At 43.1% G+C, this 25,021-nt stretch overlaps 1 protein-coding gene across 4 annotated transcripts in view; it reads left to right on the plus strand.

Annotated features, from left to right (window-relative positions):
• cadm2b (cell adhesion molecule 2b) overlaps positions 1-25,021 on the plus strand; it is a 520,268-nt gene that overhangs the window by 295,758 nt on the left and 199,489 nt on the right. For 2 of the 4 annotated variants that reach the window (XM_036965372.2, XM_036965371.2), the window contains exon 2: positions 20,126-20,155. The exons of the other annotated variants lie outside the window; for them this stretch is intronic. In XM_036965372.2, coding sequence (XP_036821267.1) covers positions 20,126-20,155 — 30 coding nt within the window. The remainder of the gene's footprint in view (positions 1-20,125; positions 20,156-25,021) is intronic. 4 annotated transcript variants of the gene reach the window in all.

The raw sequence follows: 25,021 nt of genomic DNA on the forward strand, positions 1-25,021 counted from the left end.
CAGAGCTGCTTAGACCCAGTATCCAGAACTAACACTTGAGAACATCCTCAATCTCCTCCTCAAAACACAGGTCTGAATTCTGCTCAAGAGGAGAAACGTGCATCTCTCTCTCAGTAGCTGTTGAATCACACAGAAAGGGTTTCCTAATCAACAGTGTAATAAAAAACACATTTCCTAAATCATTGTAATAGTGTGAGAATCATATTACATGTCAAGGAACTGACACTGAGCTGGAGCTCTTTAGCGTTTATCTGCAGATAAGGTGACCTTTGACCCCTCCCTGCCATACTCCTCCATACACCATCATATCAAATCAAATCAATTTATAAAGCCCTTCTTACATCAGCTGATATCTCAAAGTGCTGTACAGAAACCCATCCTAAAACCCCCAACCAGCAAACAATGCAGGTGTAGAAGCACGGTGGCTAGGAAAAACTCCCTAGAAAGGCCAAAACCTAGGAAGATACCTAAAGGGGAACCAGGCTATGAGGGGTGGCCAGTTCTCTTCTGGCTGTGCCGGGTGGAGATTATAACAGAACATGGCCAAGATGTTCAAATGTTCATAAATGACCAGCATGGTCAAATAGTAATAATAGTAATAATCACAGTAGTTGTCGAGGGTGCAACAGGTCAGCACCTCAGGAGTAAATGTCAGTTGGCTTTTCATAGCCGATCATTCAGAGTATCTCTACCACTCCTGCTGTCTCTACAGAGTTGAAAACAGCATGTCTGGGACAGGTAGCACGTCCGGGGAACAGGTCAGGGTTCCATAGCCGCAGGCAGAACAGTTGAAACTGGAGCAGCAGCACGGCCAGGTGGACTGGGGACAGCAAGGAGTCATCATGCCAGGTGATGAGGCATGGTCCTAGGGCTCAGGTCCTCCGAGAGAGAGAAAGAAAGAAAGAAAGAAAGAAAGAGAGAATTAGAGAGAGCATACTTAAATTCACACAGGACACCGGATAAGACAGGAGAAGTACTCCAGATATAACACACTGACCCTAGCCCCCTGACTCATAAACTACTGAAGCATAAATACTGGAGGCTGAGACAGGAGGGATCAGGAGACACTGTGGCCCCATCCGATGATACCCCGGGACAGGGCCAAACAGGCAGGATATAACCCCACCCACTTTGCCAAAGCACAGCCCCCACACCACTAGAGTGATATCTTCAACCACCAACTTACCATCCTGAGACAAGGCCGAGTATAGCCCACAAAGATCTCCGCCACGGCACAACCCAAGGGGGGGCGCCAACCCAGACAGGAAGATCACGTCAGTGACTCAACCCACTCAAGTGACGCACGCTTCCTAGGGACGGCATGGAAGAGCACCAGTATGCCAGTGACTCAGCCCCTGTAATAGGGATAGAGGCAGAGAATCCCAGTGGAGAGAGGGGAGCCGGACAGGCAGAGACAGCAAGGGCGGTTCGTTGCTCCAGAGCCTTTCCGTTCACCTTCACACTCCTGGGCCAGACTTCAGTCAATCATATGACCTACTGAAGAGATGAGTCTTCAGTAAAGACTTAAAGGTTGAGACCGAGTCTGCATCTCTCACATGGGTAGGCAGACCATTCCATAAAAAATGGAGCTCTATAGGAGAAAGCCCTGCCTCCAGCTGTTTGCTTAGAAATTATAGAGACAATTAGGAGGCCTGCGTCTTGTGACCGTAGCGTACGTGTAGGTATGTACGGCAGGACCAAATCAGAGAGATAGGTAGGAGCAAGCCCATGTAATGCCTTGTTGGTTAGCAGTAAAACCTTGAAATCAGCCCTTGTCTTAACAGGAATCTAGTGTAAAGAGGCTAGAACTGGAGTAATGTGATGACATTTTTTGGTTCTAGTCAGGATTCTAGCAGCCGTATTTAACACTAACTGAAGTTTATTTAGTGCTTTAAACAAGAAGTAACAAAAGCATGAATTAATTTTCTGCATCATTTTTGGACAGAAAGTTTCAGATTTTTGCAATGTTACGTAGATGGAAAAAAGCTGTCCTTGAAACAGTCTTGATATGTTTGTCAAAAGAGAGATCAGGGTCCAGAGTAATGCCGAGATCCTTCACAGTTTAATTTGACTGTACAGCCATTAGAGATGAATTGTCAGATTCAACAGAAGATCTCTTTGTTTCTTGGGACCTAGAACAAGCATATCTGTTTTGTCTGAGTTTAAAAGTAGAACGTTTGCAGCCCCATCCACTTCCTTATGTCTGAAACACAGGCTTCTAGTGAGGGCAATTTTCATTGAAATGTACAGCTGTGTGTCATCCGCATAGCAGTGAAAGTTAACATTATGTTTCCGAATGACCTCCCCTAGAGGTAAAATATATAGTGAAAACAATAGTGGTCCTAAAACGGAACCTTGAGGAACACCGAAATGTACAGTTGATTTGTCAGAGGACAAACCATTCACAGAGACAAACTGATAACTTTCCGACAGATAAGATCTAAACCGGGCCAGAACTTGTCCATGTAGACCAATTTGGGTTTCCAATCTCTCCAAAAGAATGTGGTGATTGATGGTATGAAAAGCAGCACTAAGGTCTAGGAGCACGCGGACAGATGCAGAGCCTCGGTCTGATGCCATTAAAAATCATTTACCACCTTCACAAGTGCAGTCTCAGTGCCATGATGGCGTTTAAAACCAGATTGAAGCGTTTCGTATACATTGTTTGTCTTCGATATAGGCCGATAGTTTTTTATATTTTCTGGGTCAAGGTTTGGCTTTTTCATCGTCATACACCTCCATACACATCTATACACATCTATAAACCTCCATACACATCCATACACATCTATACACATCTATACACATCTATACACATCTATACACCTCCATACACCTCTATACACATCTATACACATCTATACACCTCCATACACATCTATACACATCTATACACATCTATACACATCCATACACATCTATACACATCTATACACATCTATACACATCTATACACATCCATACACCTCTATACACATCTATACACATCTATACACCTCCATACACATCTATACACATCCATACACATCCATACACCTCTATACACATCTGTACACATCCATACACCTCCATACACCTCCATACACCTCTATACACATCTATACACCTCCATACACCTCTATACACATCTATACACCTCCATACACCTCTATACACATCTATACACATCTATACACCTCAATACACCTCTATACACCTCTATACACATCTATACACATCTATACACATCTATACACCTCTATACACCTCTATACACATCTATACACCTCTATACACATCTATACACATCTATACACCTCCATACACCTCTATACACATCTATACACATCTATACACATCCATACACATCTATACACATCTATACACATCCATACACATCTATACACATCTATACACATCTATACACCTCCATACACATCTATACACATCTATACACATCTATACACATCCATACACCTCCATACACCTCCATACACCTCTATACACATCTATACACCTCCATACACCTCTATACACATCTATACACATCTATACACATCTATACACATCCATACACCTCCATACACCTCCATACACCTCTATACACATCTATACACATCCACACACCTCTATACACATCTATACACATCTATACACATCTATACACATCCATACACCTACATACACCTCTATACACATCCATACACCTCCATACACCTCCATACACATCTATACACATCCACACACCTCCATACACATCTATACACATCTATACACATCTATACACATCCATACACCTCCATACACCTCCATACACCCCTATACACATCCATACACCTCCATACACATCTATACACATCTATACACCTCCATACACATCTATACACATCTATACACATCTATACACATCTATACACATCTATACACATCTATACACCTCCATACACATCTATACACATCTATACACATCTATACACATCTATACACATCTATACACATCCACACACCTCCATACACATCTATACACATCTATACACATCCATACACCTCCATACATCTCCATACACCTCTATACACATCTATACACCTCCATACACATCTATACACATCTATACACATCTATACACATCTATACACCTCCATACACATCTATACACATCCACACACCTCCACACACCTCCATACACATCTATACACATATATACACATCCATACACCTCCATACACCTCCATACACCTCTATACACATCTATACACCTCCATACACATCTATACACATCTATACACATCTATACACATCTATACACATCTATACACCTCCATACACATCCATACACATCTATACACATCTATACACCTCCATACACCTCCATACACCTCCATACACATCTATACACCTCCATACACCTCCATACACATCTATACACATCTATACACATCCACACACCTCCATACACATCTATACACATCTATACACATCCACACACCTCCATACACATCTATACACATCTATACACATCCATACACCTCCATACACCTCCATACACCTCTATACACATCTATACACCTCCATACACATCTATACACATCTATACACATCTATACACATCTATACACATCTATACACCTCCATACACATCCATACACATCTATACACATCTATACACCTCTATACACCTCTATACACCTCCATACACATCTATACACCTCTATACACATCTATACACATCTATACACATCTATACACATCTATACACATCTATACACATCCATACACCTCCATACACCTCCATACACCTCTATACACATCTATACACCTCCATACACATCTATACACATCTATACACATCTATACACATCTATACACATCTATACACCTCCATACACATCCATACACCTCCATACACATCTATACACCTCTATACACATCTATACACATCTATACACATCTATACACATCTATACACATCTATACACATCCACACACCTCCATACACATCCATACATCACACAGAGGTTAGAGAGCAGCACCTTTCCACCACTCCATGCATCCCTAATCCCTACATATTGCTCTGTGTGAATAGAACCAAATGTTGTCACTCGTGCTTGTTCCATATATCAATCTGTCTCTTTCAGGAGAATTAATATAAGCATCATATTTGACAGAAAAAATGGCATCTATAGTTACCACTGTTAAAGCAAGTGGAACAGGGAATGACATTGTTTGATGTAATTTAGCAGACGCTCTTATCCAGTGTTAATAAGTGCCTTGCTCAAGGGTACATCGACAGAGTTTACACCTAGTCAGCTCATGAGTTCAAACAAGCGACCTTTTGGTTACTGGCCCAGCGCTCTGAACCACTAGGCTACCTGAAGGGTTGCAACTTTTAAAAGGTGAAAGTGAATGCTTATGGCACAGAGTGGAAGCTTTCTCATGACGGGGAGTGACTGCCCACAGATGCCTAAAAGAAAGGTAGGGGGCGTGGGTCAGAAAACCAGTCAGTATCTGATGTGACCCACCATTTTCGTCATGCAGCAAAACACATATCCTTCACATTGAGTTGATCAGGCTGTTGATTGTGACCTGTGGAATGTTGTCCCTCGGCCCTTCAATGGCTGTGCGAAGTTGCCTGATATTGGCGGGAACTCGAACACGCTGTTGTACACGTCCATCCAGAGCATCCCTAACATGCTCAATGGGTGACATGTCTGGTGAGTATGCAGGCCATGGAAGAACCAAGGAAATGTGCAGCTTCCAGAACGTTGTGTATAGCGACATGGTTATCATACTGAAAGAAAGAGGTGACGGGTGAGAGTTGATGACGGTGGAGAGGTGATGACGGTGGAGGAGAGGTGATGACGGTGGAGGAGAGGTGATGACGGTGGAGGAGAGTTGATGATGGTGGAGGAGAGGTGATGACGGTGGAGGAGAGGTGATGACGGTGGAGGAGAGGTGATGACGGTGGAGGAGAGGTGATGACGGTGGAGGAGAGGTGATGATGGTGGAGGAGAGGTGATGACGGTGGAGGAGAGGTGATGATGGTGGAGGAGAGGTGATGACGGTGGAGGAGAGGTGATGACGGTGGAGGAGAGGTGATGACGGTGGAGGAAAGGTGATGACGGTGGAGGAGAGGTGATGACGGTGGAGGAGAGGTGATGACAGTGGAAAGGTGATGACGGTGGAGAGGTGATGACAGAGGAAAGGTGATGACGGTGGAGAGGTGATGACGGTGGAGGAAAGGTGATGACAGTGGAGGAGAGGTGATGACAGTGGAAAGGTGATGACGGTGGAGAGGTGATGACAGAGGAAAGGTGATGACAGAGGAAAGGTGATGACGGTGGAAAGGCGATGACGGTGGAGGAGAGGTGATGACGGTGGAGGGGAGGTGATGACGGTGGGGGAGAGGTGATGATGGTGGAGGAGAGGTGATGACAGTGGAGGAAAGGTGATGACGATGGAGGAGAGGTGATGATGGTGGAGGAAAGGTGATGACAGTGGAGGAGAGGTGATGACAGTGGAAAGGTGATGACGGTGGAGAGGTGATGACAGAGGAAAGGTGATGACAGAGGAAAGGTGATGACGGTGGAAAGGCGATGACGGTGGAGGAGAGGTGATGACGGTGGAGGAGAGGTGATGACGGTGGGGGAGAGGTGATGACGGTGGAGGAGAGGTGATGACGGTGGAGAGGTGATGACAGTGGAAAGGTGATGACGGTGGAGGAGAGGTGATGACAGTGGAAAGGTGATGACGGTGGAGGAAAGGTGATGATGGTGGGGGAGAGGTGATGACAGTGGAATGGTGATGACGGTGGAGAAGTGATGACAGAGGAAAGGTGATGACGGTGGAGAGGTGATGACAGTGGAAAGGTGATGACGGTGGAGAGGTGATGACAGAGGAAAGGTGATGACGGTGGAGGAAAGGTGATGATGGTGGGGGAGAGGTGATGACAGTGGAAAGGTGATGACGGTGGAGAGGTGATGACAGAGGAAAGGTGATGACGGTGGAGGAAAGGCGATGACGGTGGAGGAGAGGTGATGATGGTGGATGAATGACATCACAATAGGCTTCAGGATCTCATCATTCAAATTGTGTTTGTTTTCCTTAGCTTTACGCCTGGCCATACCGTAACCCCACCACCACCATGGGGCACTCTGTTCACAATGTTAACATCAGCAAACCGCTCACCCACACGACGCCTTACACGCTGTCTACCAATTGCCCATTTAAAACCGGGATTCATCCGTGAAGAGCACACTTCTCCAGTGTGCCAGTGGCCATCGAAGGTGAGCATTTGCCCACTGAAGTTGGTTACGACACCAAACTGAAGTCAGATGAGCTTCCCTGGGATGTTTCGGACAGTTTGTGCAGAAATTCTTCCGTGGTGCAGTTTGATGGCAGTTTCATCAGCTCTCTGGGTGGTTGGTCTCAGACGATAACGCAGGTGAAGAATCCGGATGTGGAGGTCCTGGGCAGGTGTGGTTACACGTGGTCTGCGCTGGTGAGGCCGGTTGGACGTACTGCCAATTTCTACAAAACGACGTTGGAGGCGGCTTATGGTAGAGAAATTAACATTCTCTGGCAACAGCTCTGGTGGACATACCTGCAGTCAGCATGCCAATTGCTCGCTCCCTCAAAACTTGAGACATCTGTGTCATTGTCATGTGTGACAAAACTGCACATTTTAAACAGAATCCTTGTATTATCCACAGCACAAGGTGCACCTGTGTAATGATAATTCTGTTTAATCAGCTTCTCGATATGCGGCATATCAGGGTCGTCTTCTCTAAAGAACAACACCATTGTGAACTAAGGGTCGTCTTCCCTAAAGAACAACGTCATTATGATCTCAGGGTCGTCTTCCCTAAAGAACAACGACATTATGATCTCAGGGTCGTCTTCCCTAAAGAACAACAACATTATGATCTCAGGGTCGTCTTCCCTAAAGAACAAAGAACAACGACATTATGATCTCGGGGTCGTCTTCCCTAAAGAACAACCCCATTGTGAACTAAGGGTCGTCTTCCCTAAAGAACAACGGCATTATGATCTCAGGGTCGTCTTCCCTAAAGAACAAAGAACAACAACATTATGATCTCAGGGTCGTCTTCCCTAAAGAACAACGACATTATGATCTCAGGGTCGTCTTCCCTAAAGAACAACGACATTATGATCTCAGGGTCGTCTTCCCTAAAGAACAACAATATTATGATCTCAGGGTCGTCTTCCCTAAAGAACAACAACATTATGATCTCAGGGTCGTCTTCCCTAAAGAACAACGACATTAGGATCTCAGGGTCGTCTTCCCTAAAGAACAACGACATTAAGATCTCAGGGTCGTCTTCCCTAAAGAACAATGACATTATGATCTCAGGGTCGTCTTCCCTAAAGAACAAAGAACAACGACATTATGATCTCGGGGTCGTCTTCCCTAAAGAACAACCCCATTGTGAACTAAGGGTCGTCTTCCCTAAAGAACAACGACATTATGATCTCAGGGTCGTCTTCCCTAAAGAACAAAGAACAACGACATTATGATCTCAGGGTCGTCTTCCCTAAAGAACAACCCAATTGTGAATTAAGGGTCGTCTTCCCTAAAGAACAACGACATTATGATCTCAGGGCCGTCTTCCCTAAAGAACAACACCATTATGATCTCAGGGTCGTCTTCCCTAAAGAACAACGACATTATGATCTCAGGGTTGTCTTCACTAAAGAACAAAGAACAACGACATTATGATCTCAGGGTCGTCTTCCGTAAAGAACAACGACATTATGATCTCAGGGTCGTCTTCCCTAAAGAACAAAGAACAACGACATTATGATCTCAGGGTCGTCTTCACTAAAGAACAACGAAATTATGATCTCAGGGTCGTCTTCCCTAAAGAACAATGACATTATGATCTCAGGGTCGTCTTCCCTAAAGAACAAAGAACAACGACATTATGATCTCAGGGTCGTCTTCCCTGAAGAACAACACCATTATGATCTCAGGGTCGTCTTCCCTAAAGAACAACGACATTATGAACTAAGGGTCGTCTTCCCTAAAGACCAACCCCATTGTGAACTAAGGGTCGTCTTCCCTAAATTAAAGAACAACGACATTGTGAACTAAGGGTCGTCTTCCCTAAAGAACAACGACATTATGAACTAAGGGTCGTCTTCCCTAAAGAACAACACAATTATGCTATTGATGATTTATCAAACTGCTGTTCCATAATTAATGGGAAAGCAGACAGCTCAGAAGGGATTTGAGAATGACACTTTGTGTAAAATGTGAAAAGATTCATCAACTTGGGCTGAAAAGCACTCCCTAGAGGTCAACCCCTTCAGTGGAACATGGAACTGGAGGATGAGAGTGTGTCTGGAAAGATAAGACATCGATATGCCAGAAGAATGATTAATAGTGTGTGTGTGTGTGTGTGTGTGTGTGTGTGTGTGTGTGTGTGTGCGTGTGTGTGTGTGGGGGGGGGCTCTGCCACCAAATATTTGTATGGACTACATTAGTAGAAGGGTTAGTCACACATGGAAAGCTGTTCTGCCATTCTTCCTGCTCATAGTGACCTTCAAAAATCTCTCTATCTCTCTCTCTCTCTCTCTCTCTCTCTCTCTCTCCTTCCATTGGTTCTATACTCTATGATTAAAAGGTGCTATCTAGAACCTAAAAGGGTTCTGCGACTGTCCCCGTACATAAGTAAACCTTTTGAAGAACCCTTTTTGGTTCCAGGTAGAACCATTTTGAGTTCCAATGTGCAACCATTTCCACAGAGGGTTCCACATGGAACCCAAAAAGGGGTTCTACCTGGAACCAAAAAGGGGTTCTACCTGGAACCAAAAAGGGGTTCTACCTGGAACCAAAAAGGGGTTGTACCTAGAACCAAAAAGGGGTTCTACCTGGAACCAAAAAGGGGTTCTACCTGGGACCAAAAAGGGGTTCTACCTGGGACCAAAAGGGGGTTCTACCTGGAACCAAAAGGGGGTTCTACCTGGAACCAAAAACTGGTTCTACCTGGGACCAAAAGGGGTTATTCTATGGGGACAGCCAGAACCCCTTCGGTACCCTTTTTTTCTAAGAGTTTCTAGCTCTGAGACAGCGGCTGGAGGCACGCCCGTCTCCCTGCCTACCTGACAGGACAAATCAAATGAAGCAGGCTGACCTCACAGTTCATTCAATTATACATTTAACTCGGCCCAATACTGTTTCCATAAATAGTATTGAAACTAATTTTTTATCCGGCGAGGGAGATTTTATTCATTAGACGTGACATGTACTTTAGGTAGAGTCGAGTAGTATTATCTGTGCTGTGCAGCTTGGAGTCCTGTGAGGTTTGTGCTCGGAGAACAAGGACAGAGACAGAGCTCTGTAACCTCTAGTCCTGGTTTCATTATACTGCATCCTGACACATTACAGGCCGACACTATCACTCAAACACCCGGCTGGAATCACCTGACTACTGTATAGAACAGACAGACCAGCAACAGGCAGGGTTGTACAACAACACACACACACACACACGCAAATTCGAAAAGGAAATGAACTCGTTTAAACAGATTGATGGGGAAATTTGTCCAAAAATGGATGTACCAATCACAGATTGCTCCTTGAAATTAAATTATTATGGTGAGATGAAGATTATGTTATTATTGTTATGATTATTATTGTTATGATTGTTATTATTGTTATTAATGTTATTATTGTTATTGTTATTATTGTTATTATTGTTATTGTTATTATTGTTATTATTGTTGTTATTATTGTTATTATTGTTACGATTATTATTGTTATTATTGTTATTATTGTTATGATTATTATTGTTATTATTGTTATTATTGTTATTATTGTTATGATTATTATTGTTATTATTGTTAGTATTGTTATTATTGTTGTTATTGTTATTATTGTTATTATTGTTATTATTGTTATTGTTATTATTGTTGTTATTGTTATTATTGTTATTATTGTTATTATTTTATGCTGTAAGGCTATTTCCACAGTTGTTCTATTTAAACAGCATATTTACTGATTAGCTCACTTCAAACAGCCACTACTGTTAAGAAATGTTTGGAATACACACAAATCAAATGCCTGTGTCATTTTGATTTAGCTGTTTAAGTCTGGACAATATATGTCTGGTCTTTATAGGTAGATGTTCTCTGGGCTGGGTTCTCTGGGCTGGGTTCTCTGGGCTGGGTTCTCTGGGCTGTAACTGGTGGAGATATGAAGTCACACAGAGGTGATGAGAGAGGGAGAGGAGGAGAAGAGTGGACTGAGCAGCCTTCCCCTCGGGAGGAGGCAGATAAGGACTTTAGGAAGGTTGAATCCTGAACTGCTTTAAACAGGGAGGAACTCTGGTTGAATACTGAACTGCTTTAAACAGGGAGGAACTCTGGCTGAATACTGAACTGCTTTAAACAGGGAGGAACTCTGGTTGAATACTGAACTGCTTTAAACGGGGACGAACTCTGGTTGAATACTGAACTGCTTTAAACAGGGAGGAACTCTGGTTGAATCCTGAACTGCTTTAAACAGGGAGGAACTCTGGTTGAATCCTGAACTGCTTTAAACAGGGAGGAACTCTGGTTGAATACTGAACTGCTTTAAACAGGGAGGAACTCTGGTTGAATCCTGAACTGCTTTAAACAGGGAGGAACTCTGGTTGAATCCTGAACTGCTTTAAACAGGGAGGAACTCTGGTTGAATCCTGAACTGCTTTAAACAGGGAGGAACTCTGGTTGAATCCTGAACTGCTTTAAACAGGGAGGAACTCTGGTTGAATCCTGAACTGCTTTAAACAGGGAGGAACTCTGGTTGAATACTGAACTGCTTTAAACAGGGAGGAACTCTGGTTGAATACTGAACTGCTTTAAACAGGGAGGAACTCTGGCTGAATCCTGAACTGCTTTAAACAGGGAGGAACTCTGGTTGAATACTGAACTGCTTTAAACAGGGAGGAACTCTGGTTGTGTCCCAAATGTCTGCCTGTCTGTCTGCCTGTCTGCTTGCCTGCCTGCCTGCCTGCCTGCCTGTCTGTCTGTCTGTCTGCCTGCCTGCCTGCCTGCCTGTCTGTCTGTCTGTCTGTCTGTCTGCCTGCCTGCTTGTCTGCCTGCCTGCCTGTCTGTCTGCCTGTCTGTCTGCCTGTCTGTCTGTCTGTCTGTCTGTCTGCCTGTCTGTCTATCTGTCTGTCTGCCTGTCTGTCTGCCTGTCTGTCTGTCATGGGTGCAGTCCAGCAGGCCCAGCTAATGTCAAGCCGTTTCCTGTGACACAAGGCCATTTCATTCACAGTACAGTGAGATATAAGGAGGGAAATCACTCTGAAATGTCAAAATATTCCCGAGCACTTAAACAAAGCCAAAGAATCCTGTGAAGCACCTAACCTTATCAACATGGGAAGATACTGTTGGTTCAGACAGCCATAGGTGTTGAGTGTGTGTCAGGGGTGTTGAGCTTGGAATGATACAGGATACTTGCAAATCTTTTAAACTTGTTTTGGTATATATTTGCCTATGTTGTGGGCAAGTATGGGACTTGGTCTAAAGTAGTGCACTACGTAGGGAATAGGGTGCCATTTGGGATGCAGTTGGTCTGCATTGTCTTTATCTGCAACCTGTGTTGCTACATTTGATATTTTAGTTATTTAGCAGACACTCTTATCCAGATCTTATCCGGGGAACAGTGGGTTAACTGCCTTGTTCAGGGGAACAGTGGGTTAACTGCCTTGCTCAGGGGAACAGTGGGTTAACTGCCTTGCTCAGGGGAACAGTGGGTTAACTGCCTTGCTCAGGGGAACAGTGGGTTAACTGCCTTGCTCAGGGGCAGAACGATAGATTTTGACCTTGTCATCTCGGGGGATTCGATCCAGCAACCTTTCAGTTACTGGCCCAACGCTCTAACCATTAGGCTACCTGCCACCCTGTGTTGTTGTGTTACTATTACATTATTGTGTGTTGTTGTGTTATTCATCTATGAATCTGTGTTGTTGTGTTATTCATCTATGAATCTGTGTTGTTGTGTTATTCATCTATGAATCTGTGTTGTTGTGTTATTCATCTATGAATCTGTGTTGTTGTGTTATTCATCTATGAATCTGTGTTGTTGTGTTATTCATCTATGAATCTGTGTTGTTGTGTTATTCATCTATGCATCTGTGTTGTTGTGTTACTGTTATATTGTTATGTGTTAACATTGTTATGTGTTATGTTGTGTGAGCCAGAGGAGGACAGGATATTGTTATGTGTTGTTGTGTGAGCCAGAGGAGGACAGGATATTATTATGTGTTGTTGTGTGAGCCAGAGGAGGACAGGATATTGTTATGTGTTGTTGTGTGAGCCAGAGGAGGACAGGATATTGTTATGTGTTGTTGTGTGAGCCAGAGGAGGACAGGATATTGTTATGTGTTGTTGTGTGAGCCAGAGGAGGACAGGATATTGTTATGTGTTGTTGTGTGAGACAGAGGAGGACAGGATATTTTTATGTGTTGTTGTGTGAGCCAGAGGAGGACAGGATATTGTTATGTGTTGTTGTGTGAGCGAGAGGAGGACAGGATATTGTTATGTGTTGTTGTGTGAGCCAGAGGAGGACAGGATATTGTTATGTGTTGTTGTGTGAGCCAGAGGAGGACAGGATATTGTTACGTGTTGTTGTGTGAGCCAGAGGAGGACAGGATATTGCCCCTGGCTTTTATATTATAAAGTTATACAATAACTAACCGTCCTGTCAAAGCAGTGGTCTGACTGGAGGAAACAACCTCTCGGAGCTCCAGACAGAGGTTAGGTTAACTGAGCTCTGTGTCTCTGTGAATTAAATTAGTGGTCTGAATCTCTTTCTATTGGAAAATCCACTTTGTGTTGAACGTTCCCGTTCAGATGTTCAACCATGCATTCGTCCCAAAATGACACCCTGTTTCTATTACAAGGGCACTGCTTTAGACCACAGGCGTATGCAGGCATTGTAATAAAAGTAGTGCACTGTAAAGTAAATAGGATCTCAATTGGTTCTGCCTTTAGCTGCAGCAGACAGCCGGGGAGATTTGATTTTGGGGTCGAACGGTAATGTCTGTCTGGGCTTCTATGGATAAATGGCTGATGGAGGTAGAAAGGAAACGACATCACAACCCAGAGTTCAGACCGTATGGATTGGATACCAGGAACTACCTGAAATATAGGCTGTGTTGCGGTTTGTGTGTGACGTGTCTTGGCCAAATAACTATAGCGTGATTCCTCACGAAACCAGGACAACAAAAATATCACGATTTGGGGGATTTTCACAAAATGTCATTCATAGAATGGTGTTTTGGAGGAAGGATTGTTGACATATATTTTACATTTGTATCTAAAATCATAACTGAGAATTAACTCATCAAAGATGGCATATTTATCACATTTTGGTCTTCCCAACTTTAATACTCCATAATGAAACATTATATTAAAGGAGACACCTACAGATGAAACATTATATTAAAGGAGACACCTACAGATGAAATATTATGGAGTATTAAAGGAGACACCTACAGATGAAACATTATGGAAAGGAGACACCTACAGATGAAACATTATGGAAAGGAGACACCTACAGATGAAACATTATGGAGTATTAAAGGAGACACCTACAGATGAAATATTATGGAGTATTAAAGGAGACACCTACAGATGAAACATTATATTAAAGGAGACACCTACAGATGAAACATTATATTAAAGGAGACAGCTACAGATGAAACATTATATTAAAGGAGACAGCTACAGATGAAACATTATATTAAAGGAGGCACCTACAGATGAAACATTATATTAAAGGAGACACCTACAGATGAAACATTATATTAAAGGAGACAGCTACAGATGAAACATTATATTAAAGGAGACACCTACAGATGAAACATTATATAAAAGGAGACACCTACAGATGAAACATTATATTAAAGGAGACAGCTACAGATGAAACATTATGGAAAGGAGACACCTACAGATGAAACATTATATTAAAGGAGACACCTACAGATGAAACATTATATTAAAGGAGACAGCTACAGATGAAACATTATGGAAAGGAGACACCTACAGATGAAACATTATATTAAAGGACACACCTACAGATGAAACATTATATTAAAGGAGACACCTACAGATGAAACATTATATTAAAGGAGACAGCTACAGATGAAACATTATATTAAAGGAGACACCTACAGATGAAACATTATATTAAAGGAGACACCTACAGATGAAATATTATGGAGTATTAAAGGAGACACCTACAGATGAAACATTATATTAAAGGAAACACCTACAGATGAAACATTATATTAAAGGAGACAGCTACAGATGAAACATTATATTAAAGGAGACAGCTACAGATGAAACATTATATTAAAGGAGGCACCTACAGATGAAACATTATATTAAAGGAGACACCTACAGATGAAACATTATATTAAAGGAGACAGCTACAGATGAAACATTATATTAAAGGAGACACCTACAGATGAAACATTATATAAAAGGAGACACCTACAGATGAAACATTATATTAAAGGAGACAGCTACAGATGAAACATTATGGAAAGGAGACACCTACAGATGAAACATTATATTAAAGGAGACACCTACAGATGAAACATTATATTAAAGGAGACAGCTACAGATGAAACATTATGGAAAGGAGACACCTACAGATGAAACATTATATTAAAGGACACACCTACAGATGAAACATTATATTAAAGGAGACACCTACAGATGAAACATTATATTAAAGGAGACAGCTACAGATGAAACATTATATTAAAGGAGACACCTACAGATGAAACATTATATTAAAGGAGACACCTACAGATGAAATATTATGGAGTATTAAAGGAGACACCTACAGATGAAACATTATATTAAAGGAGACACCTACAGATGAAACATTATATAAAAGGAGAAACCTACAGATGAAATATTATGGAGTATTAAAGGAGCCACCTACAGATGAAACATTATATTAAAGGAGACACCTACAGATGAAATTATATTAAAGGAGACACCTACAGATGAAACATTATATTAAAGGAGACACCTACAGATGAAATATTATAGAGTATTAAAGGAGACACCTACAGATGAAACATTATGGAGTATTAAAGGAGACAGCTACAGATGAAACATTATGGAGTATTAAAGGAGACAGCTACAGATGAAACATTATGGAGTATTAAAGGAGACAGCTACAGATGAAACATTATGGAGTATTAAAGGAGACAGCTACAGATGAAACATTATGGAGTATTAAAGGAGACAGCTACAGATGAAACATTATGGAAAGGAGACACCTACAGATGAAACATTATATTAAAGGAGACACCTACAGATGAAACATTATATTAAAGGAGACACCTACAGATGAAATATTATGGAGTATTAAAGGAGACAGCTACAGATGAAATATTATAGAGTATTAAAGAATATAAGATATAAGAAAACTCAATAAATATATATATACCCATATATATATCCATATATATCCATATATATATATAGATGCAGTGCTTTCGGAAAGTATTCACACATTCAAAGTATTCATACTTTTTCCAAATTTTGTTGCGTTACAGCCTTATTCTGAAATTGATTAAATAAAAACATTTCCTCACCAATCCACGCACAGTAACCCATAATGACAAAGCAAAACATTTTTTTTTACAGATTTGTTCAAATGTTTTTAAAAATAAAAACCTGAAATAGTTTATTTACATAAATATTCAGACCTTTTGCTATGCGACTCTAAATGGAGCTCAGGTGCCTCCTGTTTCCATTGATCATCCTTGAGATGTTTCTACAACTTGATTGGAGTCCACCTGTGGTAAATTCAATTGATTGGACATGATTTGGAAAGGCACACACCTGTCTATATAAGGTCTCAGAGTTGACAGTGCATGTCAGAGCAAAAACCAATCCATGAGATGGAAGGAATTGTACGTAGACTCCGAGACAGTCCGATTAGGGGAAGGAAAACACAGACTAAGGCAGAAAGAGAGCAAGGTCTGGTGGGAGTCACTAAATATTTCTATGGGAACTGTCTGTTTTATTGAGGTAATATATTCAGTTGTATCACTGACTGTGAAATGCTCTGAGCGCTGACCTCTGGACGCTGACCTCTGGTCTTAGCTCCAGTTGTGTCATTGACTGTGAAATGCTCTGGACGCTGACCTCTGGACGCTGACCTCTGGTCTTAGCTCCAGTTGTGTCACTGACTGTGAAATGCTCTGGGCGCTGACCTCTGGACGCTGACCTCTGGGCGCTGACCTCTGGTCTTAGCTCCAGTTGTATCACTGACTGTGAAATGCTCTGGACGCTGACCTCTGGGCGCTGACCTCTGGTCTTAGCTCCAGTTGTATCACTGACTGTGAAATGCTCTGGGCGCTGACCTCTGGACGCTGACCTCTGGGCGCTGACCTCCAGTCTCATCAATAATTAAAAGATGTTTCCCCTACCATTGTGTTGTTACTTGAATTCAGAATTTGACATGCGTGTCCTTTACATATGTGTGTGTGTGTGTGTGTGTTTGTGCTTCTGTGAGTTTGTCGGAGCTGGATATGATTAAGTGTTCTCAGACACAGGGGTTAGTTGCAGCCAGTGTTCCCCGGGGGGGGGGGGGGGGGGGGGGGAACATATTGGTGTGACACAGAAAGAGGAAGTGCTGTGACCTCCCACTGTGCCCAGCAGAGGGGCTGAGGCCAGGCAGGCCACACTGAGCTGGAGTACAAAGCAGCCAAAGGCCAGTATTCCCACCACATAGAGAATAGAGTACCATTTAGGACACAGCCAAACTCTCTCTGGTTGGTTAAACTAATCACCATGGGGACCCTCTTCTACTCTCCCCTCCTCTACTCTCCCCTCCCCTCCTCTCCCCTCAGCCCTACTTCAGAAACTATGCCTGGCATTGAGAGGAATTGGCTCCAAACTGGACTCTGAACAGACATACACACACCCATACACACACACACAACCTGGTCTTTCCTGGACGCTGGCTGAGAAGCTCACATGATGGAGTCGAAGCTAATTGCCTGGTCAACAGCCCCAGAATACCAAATACCCCATCCTCCATCATCCAACACCTAGAACCTCTGGATAGAACCTAGAACATTTTCACCTAGAACCTCTGGATAGAACCTAGAACCTTATCACCTAGAGCATATGGATAGAACCTACAACCTTATCACCTAGAACCTTTTCACCTAGAACCTCTAGATAGAACCGTATAACCTAGAACATTTTCACCTAGAACCTCTGGATATAACCTAGAACCTTTTCACCTAGAACCTCTGAATATAACCTAGAATCTTATCACCTAAAACCTCTGGATAGAACCTAGAATCTTATCACCTAGAACCTCTGGATAGAACCTAATCACCAATAACCTCTGGATAGAACCTAGAATCTTATCACCTACAACCTCTGGATAGAACCCAATCACCAAGAACCTCTGGATAGAACCTTATCACCTAGAGCATCTGTGTAGAACCTAGAACCTTATCATATATCATATATTTCTATATTTCTTAATTCCATTTTTTTAACCTTTAGATGTGTGTGTATTGGTGTTTATTGTTAGTGCACTGTTGGAGCTAGGAACACAAGCATTTCTCTACGCCCGAAATGACTTCTGATAAATATGTGCATGCGACCAGTAAAAATGTGATTTGATTTGATTTGATTTGATTTTGTTGCCATCAATGGATTGTCTCTATGAAGATATGACTTGGCTATTAATTAAGTCCGCTCCGTTGACTCTGACACCAAGTCCTTTTTAGAAATGTCAAATCTTAAAGTTGTGTCACAAACGGCGACCCTTTTTCCTTCATCCTATTGGCTACGCTGAAAAGCAGTGGACTAAATAGACAATAGGGTGCCATTATTTGGTATTCATCCGAAGCTTGACATTTTCTAGATAGATCTCTTGATATTCTTCCCATGCGCCTGTAAACAGGAGAATCTGATCACGGTCTGACTTTGTCAACACTATTAAATATCAGAGAGCAGAGATTAATGACCATTTCTTCCATGTACAGAAAGAACGGGAGGAGGGGAGTCTGGATGGGGGGTAGGGGGGAGTCGGACGGGGGAGGGGAGTCTGGATGGGGGTTAGGGGGGAGTCGGACGGGGGGGGGGTCTGGATGGGGGGTAGGGGGGAGTCGGACGGGGGGAGTCGGGGAGTCTGGATGGGGGGTAGGGGGGAGTCGGACGGGGGGGGGTCTGGATGGGGGGTAGGGGGGAGTCGGACGGGGGGAGGAGGGGAGTCTGGATGGGGGGTAGGGGGGAGTCGGACGAGGTGTGGAGTCTGGATGGGGGGTAGGGGGGAGTCGGACGGGGTGTGGAGTCTGGATGGGGGGTAGGGGGGAGTCGGACGGGGTGTGGAGTCTGGATGGGAGAGTAGGGGGGAGTTGGACGGGGGGGGGGAGTCTGGATGGGAGAGTAGGGGGGAGTTGGACGGGGGGAGGAGGGGGGTCTGGATGGGGAGTAGGGGGGAGTCGGACGGGGTGTGGAGTCTGGATGGGGGGTAGGGCGGAGTCGGACGGGGGGGGAGTCTGGATGGGGGGTAGGGGGGAGTCGGACGGGGGGGAGTCTGGATGGGGGAGTAGGGGGGAGTCGGGGCGGGGGGGGGTGGAGGGTGTGGTATAACCAAAAAGGATTAACGAGCGTCAAAAACAAAACATGTTCTACTAGAACGTAGTGTGGCAAACACACACTAACTTTCTCTGCGTGTTTGGTATAACGTGTTGCTTTAGGTTGATCAGATGATAGATTTATTTTTATTTTCAGATGAATGATTTGTGCAGTTTAAATACCAGATAGAGAGAGAGAGAGAGAGAGAGAGAGATGTTTTTAACTCCATAATCACAACAACTAACAATATGAATGTCTGATAACCACAAAGATGGGCATAGCTGCCTGAAAACGAGTGGAAGTTGGTCTGTTCTCCTTTTCATGGTCCTTCAAGCCGGATAGGAAGCTCTCAAAACAACCCTGTTTCCTAGTGTCCAGCGAATAGACAACTTGTGACAGTTCTATCTGATTGGTTTAAAAGGCTGCTGTAGCGAATCAGATCGTGTTCTTCATGTTTGCTTCATACCAGTGGTGGTTAATGTGTTGTTTCCTCCCTCATGCTTCCAGTGGGTGCAACCACTAAAACCAAAGTCAAAGGTGAGTTATCTCTTGTGTCTTTCTGCATGATGTATATTGGAAACCAGTTCCCAATTAACCATGTTTCATATCAGCTCTACCAGTTCCCAATTAACCATGTTTCATATCAGTCCTACCAGTTCCCAATTAACCATGTTTCATATCAGCTCTACCAGTTCCCAATTAACCATGTTTCATATCAGTCCTACCAGTTCCCAATTAACCATGTTTCATATCAGTCCTACCAGTTCCCAATTAACCATGTTTCATATCAGTCCTACCAGTTCCCAACTAACCATGTTTCATATCAGTCCTACCAGTTCCCAACTAACCATGTTTCATATCAGTCCTACCAGTTCCCAACTAACCATGTTTCATATCAGTCCTACCAGTTCCCAATTAACCATGTTTCATATCAGCTCTACCAGTTCTCAGGTAACCATGTTTCATATCAGCTCTACCAGTTCCCAATTAACCATGTTTCATATCAGCTCTACCAGTTCTCAGGTAACCATGTTTCATATCAGCTCTACCGGTTCCCAATTAACCATATTAGACCATCTCCCTCCAGAGACCAGGCCGGGGCCAGTGGTGAATTAACATTGGGATTGCCTCTAATTTTCACCCTGTTACATTTAATACACTACATTTGACCAGGGCCCATGGTGATGTGGGCTGACTGGTGTCTGGTACAGGGTGGGGGCCTGACTGGTGTCTGGTACAGGGTGGGTGCTGACTGGTGTCTGGTACAGGGTGGGGGCCTGACTGGTGTCTGGTACAGGGTGGGTGCTGACTGGTGTCTGGTACAGGGTGGGTGCTGACTGGTGTCTGGTACAAGGTGGGTGCTGACTGGTGTCTGGTACAGGGTGGGTGCTGACTGGTGTCTGGTACAGGGTGGGGGCTGACTGGTGTCTGGTACAGGGTGCTATAACCCAACCTGTAACAACTGATACATTCTCTTTTTGGGACATTCACTCTGTTTTGAGATAGTGGAAGGTTCCAGGCTTTGTTACAGATGGCACCATATTCCTTACAGAGCCCTTGGTGAAAAGTAGTGCACTATATAGGGAATAGGGTGCTATGGGCTCTGGTCAAAAGTAGTGCACTGTGTAGGGAATAGGATGCCATTCAGGATGCACAGCTTGTCGACCTGCCAACTCCTACAAGTCCTCACACTTCTGTTGAATACACATTTTGGAAGGATCCCCCAACCTAATTAAAAAAAAACAGTTGTGTTTCCCACACACCCTAGCAGCTCACGGATGTATATTAAAGTGTGTGTGTTGGCATTAACGCCTGGCTTTGGTTGAAGTCTCGTCAGAGCTCAGTTCGGCTAGCTGATCATTAACGCCTGGCTTTGGTTGAAGTCTCGTCAGAGCTCAGTTCGGCTAGCTGATCATTTATACCTCCGATATGAAAGCAGGGATTAAAAGGACTTGTCGGAATGGTCAGTGAACTTGATCATCGATAACAGGACGCATTTCACTCCTCTGATTCGAACACGAAGTCAACTTCACAAATGGTACCCTAGTCCCTACACAGTGCACTAACTGACTTCACAAATGGTACCCTATTCCCTACACACAGGGTGGACCAAACATTAAGAACACCTCCCTGATAATGAGTTCTTGACACAAACCGGTGCGCCTGGCAGCTACCACCATATCCGATTGCCCATTCACACTCTGAATGACACACATACACAATCCATGTCTCAATTGTGTCAAGGCTTAAAAATCCTTCTTTAACCAGTCATCCTCCCCTTCATCTACACTGATTTGAAGTGGATTTAACAGGTGACATCAATAAGGGATCATAGCTTTCACCTGGATTCACCTGGTCGGTCTATGTCCTGGAAAGAGCAGGTTTTCTTAATGTTTTGGAAACTCAGTGCATAGTGCACTACTTTTGAACAGGGCCCATTGAGCTCAAAGGGTTCTGGTCAAAATGAGTGCACTACATAGGGGATAGGGTCCCATAGGGTTCTGGTCAAAAGTAGTGCACTACATAGGGGATAGGGTGCTTTTTGGTAGACAGACACGATTCTCGTGACCGCCTTAACATGGACTAGCTCATTTGGTTCTGTGTACCGAGATGATCAATGACACAGCAAGTAATCCTGAAGGTGGAGTCCATATCTATCATCTACCTCTCTGTCTACCTCTCTGTCTCTCTCTCTCTCTCTCTGTCTGTCTACCTCTCTCTCTCTCTCTCTCTCTCTCTCTCTCTGTCTACCTCTCTCTCTCTCTGTCTACCTCTCTCTCTCTCTCTCTCTCTCTCTGTCTACCTCTCCCTCTCTCTCTGTCTACCTCTCTCACTCTCTCTCTCTATCTCTCTCTCTCTGTCTACCTCTCTGTCTACCTCTCTCTCTCTCTGTCTACCTCTCTCTCTCTCTCTCTCTCTCTCTCTCTCTCTCTCTCTCTGTCTGTCTACCTTTCTCTCTCTCTCTCTGTGTCTACCTCTCTCACTCTCTTTCTCTCTCTCTATCTCTCTCTCTCTGTCTACCTCTCTGTCTCTATCTCTGTCTACCTCTCTCTCTCTCTCTCTCTCTCTCTCTCTCTCTCTCTGTATACCTCTCTCTCTCTCTGTCTACCTCTCTCTCTGTCTACCTCTCTTTCTCTCTGTCTACCTCTCCCCCTCTATCCTTCTGTCAAACCTCTCTCCCCCTATCTCTCTCTGTCTACCTCTCTCTCTCTCTCTATCTTTTTGTCTACTTCTCTCTCTTCCTATCCAACTGTCTACCTCTCTCTCTTCCTATCCATATGTCTACCTCTCTCTCGCACTCCATCTGTCTACCTCTCTCTCTCTCTCTCTCTTCCCTCTCTCCATCTGTCTACCTCTCTCTCGCCCTCTCTTGCTCTCCATCTGTCTACCTCTCTCTCTTCCTATCCATATGGCTACCTCTCTCCCTCTCTCTCTCTGTCTCTCCATCTGTCTACCGCTCTGTTTACCTCTCTCTCGCTCTCTCTCTCTCTCTCTCTCTCTCTCTCTCTCTCTCTCTTCCCTCTCTCCATCTGTCTACCTCTATGTTTACCTCTCTCTCTCCATCTGTCTACCATTCTGCCTACCTCTCTCTCTCTGTGTTCACCACTCTCTCTCTCTCGCTGTGTGTGTGTGTAGACAGACAGCTCTTTAAATAATACTCAGACAGAATATGTCTGTCTGCCATTACCATTCATTCCCCCGCTGATGGGCATGGCACCACTCTAAAGGAAATCTATACTTACGGTAATTGAAAAAATGTGCTGTGTAGATCACTGAGTCAAGCATCCAAGTGTCCAGCTAGATGCTTTATTATACAGAGCCTTTAGCAGACAGGGGAATAATATAGTGTGTGTGTGTGTGTGTGTGTGTGTGTGTGTGTGTGTGTGTGTGTGTGTGTGTGTGTGTGTGTGTGTGTGTGTGTTTGTGTGTTTGCATACACTGTTACAATGTTACTCTGTTACAATGTTACAATGTTAATATGTTACACTTTTACTCTGTCACTCTGTTACATTGTTACAGTTTTACAGTGTTACTTTGTTACAATGTTGGTCTCTTAAACTCTTACAATGTTACTCTGTTACACTGTACCTCTGATACAGTATTACACTGTTACAATGTTACTCTGTTACACTGTACCTCTGATACAGTATTACACTGTTACAATGTTACTCTGTTACGCTGTACCTCTGATACAGTATTACACTGTTACAATGTTACTCTGTTACACTGTACCTCTGATACAGTATTACACTGTTACAATGTTACAATGGTAATATGTTACACTTTTACTCTGTTACAATGTTACTCTGTTAGACTTACACCAATTGTTACCCTGTTATTGTTTTATTCTGTTATTGTTATTACAATGTTACTCTCTTACCGGAGGTCGAAAACGTACCCATTTTTTCATAAAATGAAGATACCTTAATAGAAGTTACTCAAGTAAAAATGAAAGTCACCCAGTAAAATACTACTTGAGTCAAAGTCTAAAATTATGTGGTTGTTATATATACTGAAGTATCAAAAGTAAAAGTCTAAATAATTTTAAATTCCTGATATTAAGCGAACCAGACTGCCAAATGTCCTTGTTTTCTACATTTACAGATAGCCAACGGCACAGTCCAACACTCAGACAGTTTACAAATGAAGCATTTGTGTTTGGTGAATCTGCCAGATCAGGGAAGTAGGGATGACCCAGGATGTTCTCTTGATAAGTGTGTGAATTGAACCATTTTCCTGTCCTGCTAAAGCATTCAAAATGTAACGAGTATCTTTGGGTTTCAGGGAAAATGTATGGATGTAGTGAAGTAAACGTTGCCAAACATATGTATAGTAAAGTAAAGTACAGATACCCCCCAAAAAACTACTTAAGTAGTACTTTAAAGTATTTTTTACTTAAGTACTTTACACCACTGATGTTGAGTTAGATGTCTCTGAAAGGGGGCTGCCTGATACAGTCGAGAGCCGTCAGTGTAGAGCCTGAGACCAGGATATATATATATAATATATATATAATAATATAATATACAGGACATGGTATCACTGTGGTTCTCAATACAGAGAGAAAAGTACAACACTGTCTCTTACACCGTTACAATGTTAGTCTGTTTCTCTGTCACACTGTTACAATTGTACACTGTTACTCTGTTACAAAAACCATCAAGCGCTATGACGAAGCTGGCTCTTCTGAGAACCGCCACAGGATAGGAGAAAACCCAGAGTTACCTCTGCTGCAGAGAATGAGTTCATTAGAATTACCATCTTCAGATTGTAACCCAAGTAAATTCTTCACAGATTTGAAGTAACAGAAGTAACAGACTGAATCAGGCCTTCATAGTCGAATTGCTGCAAAGAAACCACTACTGAAGGACACCAATAAGAAGACGAGACTTTCTTGGGCCA

Source organism: Oncorhynchus mykiss, chromosome 27, assembly GCF_057628025.1.
Source record: "Oncorhynchus mykiss isolate SJ-2025 chromosome 27, ASM5762802v1, whole genome shotgun sequence".
Taxonomy (NCBI): domain Eukaryota; kingdom Metazoa; phylum Chordata; class Actinopteri; order Salmoniformes; family Salmonidae; genus Oncorhynchus; species Oncorhynchus mykiss.